The sequence below is a fragment of the Argopecten irradians genome, chromosome 9 (genome assembly GCF_041381155.1).
Source record: "Argopecten irradians isolate NY chromosome 9, Ai_NY, whole genome shotgun sequence".
NCBI lineage: Eukaryota > Metazoa > Mollusca > Bivalvia > Pectinida > Pectinidae > Argopecten > Argopecten irradians.
Window position 1 is genome coordinate 19,274,695 of NC_091142.1, and position 5,161 is coordinate 19,279,855.

A 5,161-nucleotide genomic window follows, 5' to 3' on the forward strand; every position below is an offset into this window, starting at 1 on the left:
AAGCCATTGGAACACAAAAAGGACAGTGCTCTTATAGCAGCTAAAGGCAAATTTGAGGAGAAGATGACATTATCTTCCACGGCTAAACAAACGATTTCATGGTGGATAGACAACATTGCAGATAGCGAAAAACCAGTTCACTTCAATATCCCTAATACTGCACTGGAAACGGACAGCTCAAGTACAGGATGGGGTGACCTTGTTTATGGTGATAAAAGGTTAAAAACTGGAGGTCATTGGTCGTACGCTGAACAATCTCAGCATATCAACTATCTCGAACTTCAAGCAACTTTTCTCACACTTTATTGTTTTTGCAGTAATAAGTCAAACATTCATATTCGATTATATCTGGACAATACTGTGGCCGTGAACTACATAAACACCATGGGCGGTAAGACTACCACCTTAACCCACTTAACACAGAACATTTGGATGTTGGTTATCTACATGTCATGTTCCAGGTGTACAAAATACTGAAGCTGATAAAGTCTCTCGTTCCTTATCAGACGGCATGGAATGGTCTTTGGACACATCTAATTTTAAACGCGTCTGTGTACATTTTGACACTTCCTGCATTGGTCTTTTCGCGACTCAAGTTAATGCTAAAGTTGACAGTTACATTTCTTATTTACCTGGTCCAACGGCTATGGCCATTGATGCTTTTAAAATGTCATGGTCACATTATAATGTTATGCATTTCCTCCCTTCAGTGTTTTCAGACGTGTTCTACGTCCAGGGCATCATCTGGAACAATTCAGTTGAAAGCTTTTTTAACAGATCATAGACTATGTGTGGTTAACACTCTCTTTAGGAGTATGTTAAGCGTGCACAGGAAATTCAATAGATATTAAGATATTTAACTTTTTTAACACTTTCCTGATATATAAACGAAAGAGATAATCTAATGAAAAAACATATATCATATATAAAACAAAACCCACGAAAACTCTCACGTAAATAACCAAGCAGAAAATTGATTAGGTAAAAACAGTTCAGAATATCCATGTATAATGGAGTGGGTGCCAATACGACGATGCAAGGAGTGACGTGTGTGGAGCGAAAACAATACTCAGTCAATGCCACAACAATGTTTTGTTTCATTACTTATCGCATAATGTTGACATATTGGCACAGACCGGGGTATATTTCTTTTTCTCAGTGTAATGTCCTCGCATCATCGCTTTCGCCAAAGCGACAATACGATAAAGCCGAAATAAACCTCATTAATAGTTAATAAGCTACCAGCTATATGTAACTTCTTGGAATGTGATAACTAATCTAATGTTTTGTCACGCGCCAAATTTTAACATCATATCATAACGATTGAACTTTTGTCAAAGGTAAGCATGACGTTGACGTGAAAACAATTTATGCGAAAAATTAACATTAATATATTAATTACAGGCCACCAAACATATACATTATTTGACGACATCATTTAAAAATTCGAGCGTCTCAAAATAAAAAAAAAATCACAACACAGAATACTTTAGTCTCTCAAAACATGCACGCAACACACCACATAAACGTACTTTGTATTTTTGGCTGATACAACCAACTTTGAAATACACGCACATCTATATACGCAACACAATGCATACGGCTATCGAAAACCGTTCTTATTAAAAGATCTTAACGGATAAACAAGGTGAAGCCTATTCAACCAACCAACCAGCCTGTATGAAGAAGTATTTATTTCTTAAATAAACCAATGGCTAAGTATATATTCTGCTATTTCTTGGTAACGAGTAAAACTTATGATTATACATATTGTCCAGCATACACACATACCAAGGCAGATTAATATATGTCATATATTTTATTGGTCATACATGATAAAAGATATGTTATACGTTATAACAAAAGATAAAATATATTGATAAAATATTTATAAATGATGGAATTTGTCTTTTGATTCCAAATGCGAGATCCGCGTCAAGAGTAGAAAGAATATGTATTTTATGAAATGTATTTCGAATGCAAAAGCTATGCATCACCGAAAAAGCAGATTGTTAATTTATTATTATCATAATAGTATCATTAATGCAATAGTTTGATTATGGGTGACTATTATTACAATCAGTATCTGTTTTGAAAGTAAAACGAAAACGAAAAATATCAGTTTTTATCAAATTTTATAAAAGCTAAATCATTTTAGCAATATTGCTGTTTTATTTCATTTAAGCAATTATTCTATGTCCATTGCTTTACGGACTGAAGGAGCATAGTCCTTCTTGTCCAATGCTTTAACAACAATATACACACTTGTTAAATGGGTTGTTCCCATTGTCCCCTCTATTTCAAACTCACCATCTTCGAGGCTGACCGAATTGACATCGTCACGAAATATTTTTCTATTGAACCTGAAGTCTGCATTAGGATGCATGTAATTGATTTGTTTGCCTGTGTACATGATGTCGTAAAAGTCCCCTATATGGCTTGTCTTTCCTTTTTTAGTAATCCCTACTCCCAGCCAGTTAGAGTTGAAGTCGAAGTTGAAAGGCGCGTCCCACATAACAACCACGCGCCTGTCCTGTATAAGCCATGACGCTGTGCCATAACTTCCCATAACAGATAATGGCGTCTTATGAGTTACCTAATAAAGAAAATAAGCCATAAAAAGACTCACGAAATTATACAATATATATCTAGTTACAAATAAAACAAGAACATTAAAGTTTATGTTAGCATTTACTGAAAGAAACAATAACCATGTTTTGCATCTGATGAGGAATTTAAGAAATAGATAAGATATATGTTTCGTATGAATTCAGAAAGCATTTTTTAAAATCAATTTCCCTTTATACACTATCAATGTACGACTGCATGTTGTATGTCATAATAGTTTTGACCAGTATGAATTGTATACCATTGCTTCCTTGACACCAGGGAAAATTTCGACTGGTGGAATTTTTATCCTTCCTCCTTTTGGGTATGCCATTGGTTTCTCCATTACGTATTTTGTCCAGTTAGAAATTTCAAAGCCACAGGCAACATTGACGTCCACATTTGCTGTCAGAGCACTAATTGTAGTACCAGCTAAGCTCGAGCCTGCAGAAACAGCTGCTGCTGTTAAATTTGCTGCCGCTAACATGATACCTAAAATCCAAGACACACAGTTTTTCAGGAGGAGATATTTTATATTATTCTCACGGGAGAAGCATAATATAAATGTATTTCAGTAAATCCTTGAAATAGTTATATGTCATGTTGATTTCACTGTAACGTTACCGATTTGTCGCTTAAACATTTGAAATTTGAACATGGACATGTAACGTGATGATTTAGCTCCCCAAAAGCATATGTCGGCATATAAGTGAGCCGAAGTCTAGGGATCCTGGTTTTGAATATAGCGCCTTCGAGTTTTGTCGAATTCTAAATCGTATCATGTGACTGACGTCGACACGACCTGCACGTGGTGAGCCAGGTAACTAGCGTAAACGCACATGTGTTGGTTTACGTTTTCCTTCTGGCTAATATGAGCAAATCGTGCTGGTATATGTCCACAGAGTGAGTATTTGAAATATTTAATTCACACATTGCCGTCAAATAGTATGTGTATCAAATATTGAAATGTGCGAGGATTATTTTCTTTGTAGATCAATTTTCCTGCGGTCGACCATATGTATTATTGATGAAAAATTGTTGACATTTTCTGTTGGTTTCACAGTTCTTGTGTTACCTCGAGATTGTCGCGGCGATGTTCGGAAGAGTTCGGAATAATTCGGCATCATTTGAGCCTTTTATGATAAAAAATACTTCCAGTACTTCCAGTTTAAACCTCAGACCGACGGAGAAAAAATGTGGAAAACACTTAAAGAGTTTTTACTATGACAAAAAGAGCAAAAGTTATGGATCATACCATCTTAAATAGAGATTGAACAGTGTTTTGATTGTGTTGAAGGTGGTAAGAACGTAGTGCGATACAGACATATATTCAATGTATCGCATTAGCGAATATACATGAATCCTATTGCGTACATACCACCTGTGACGCAATCAAAACACTGTTCAATCTATATATTTACAATACAATACAACACTATTTTATTTATTAGAGTGTCACACATTTTTACAACAGGGTGAAAAAACAGTCATGATAAATTAATTACCAATTAGAGTAAAAATACCCAGCCATGTCAGGCTTACGAGACACTTAAAATATTGTATAAACTTTAAAAAGCATCAAATTATCCAGTTAAAAAAATCGTCATTAATTAAGAACACAGCTACACTTATCTAAAATTGTAAAATTGATTCAGTTCTATCGTATATTTGGCGAAGAGATACATGATCAGTATCATTATCTAGATTGGGATTCTAAAAAGCATTTACTAGTACATATTATTATTAAACAAAATCAAAACATAATCTTCGTCTGTACATGTTATATAATGTTGACGCTAACGTGGATTGTAGGTCCGTATTCTGCATAAGAAATTGTATTTTGAGAGAAGAATCAAGATTTATGTAAATAAGTTTGGTAAATAAAAAGATGTTTTGTTGTATAGAGAGAGTTTCAAATCTGAATAAAAGTCACAATCTATGAGAAAATGAGTCTCATCTTCTATAGAATCTGAATGGCATAAAGCACACTTTCTCTCCTGTAAAGGTATAACAGGATGAGAATAACGTCCAGTCTCTACTTTAAGTTTCAAGTTCCCACAACGAAATTTGGCTAAGGTTTGTCGATGTTTATAATTCATTATTACAGTCACATATGGTTCCGGAGCAAGATTATTTTTTATATAAATAAGTCTACATTTGCACGTTTGTCTCATTTAAAACGATGTTGGTTGCTAAGTTGGGTAACTACGGAAGTCAGCATGACCGAAGATATAGTTCCGCTTGCTGAATGTTATAGCTGCAGTTTAATTTGGAATGTAACAATGATCATATTTGATAATATATTAATAATGTCCAGTTCGAAAAAACGTGGAATAACTACCGGTATGTCGTTGTCGGAGTAGTGATGCGGTCCGAAGTGAAGCAAGCCGCCATATTTGATTTTCAATCGGGGGAAGTTACTATGTCGTTGAGCTGCTGAATGTTTCATAATGCAATACCTAAAATATTTACCATCCAAAATATTTGCATTACGGAATACAAAATGAAATTACAATTCGATCTGTGTAGAAAGACAACATGGTTATACTGACTA

General features: G+C 34.6%; 1 protein-coding gene across 2 annotated transcripts; it reads right to left on the reverse strand.

The window, feature by feature from the left end:
- Positions 1-287: 287 nt before the first annotated feature.
- On the reverse strand, positions 288-3,135 carry LOC138331712 (tereporin-Ca1-like). 2 transcript variants are annotated; one of them, XM_069279460.1, is made up of 3 exons: positions 2,870-3,134; positions 2,311-2,596; positions 288-744 (listed from the first exon to the last, which is right to left on the reverse strand). In XM_069279460.1, exons 1-3 carry the CDS (start codon positions 3,092-3,094, stop codon positions 716-718), a joined length of 540 nt encoding a protein of 179 aa, XP_069135561.1. In that variant the 5' UTR covers positions 3,095-3,134; the 3' UTR covers positions 288-715. The 2 variants fall into 2 exon arrangements, with proteins under 2 accessions (XP_069135561.1, XP_069135560.1); XM_069279459.1 differs by lacking the exon at positions 288-744 and having other exon boundaries at positions 1,880-2,596; positions 2,870-3,135.
- Positions 3,136-5,161: the final 2,026 nt, after the last annotated feature.

Bases quoted from the DNA above. Each gene is read 5' to 3' on its own strand.
- LOC138331712 (XM_069279459.1), bottom strand. From the start codon at position 3,094: ATGTTAGCGGCAGCAAATTTAACAGCAGCAGCTGTTTCTGCAGGCTCG. The intron at 2,597-2,869 runs GTATACAATTCA...TTTCTTTATTAG, and splicing joins CTGGTGTCAAGGAAGCAATG to GTAACTCATAAGACGCCATT.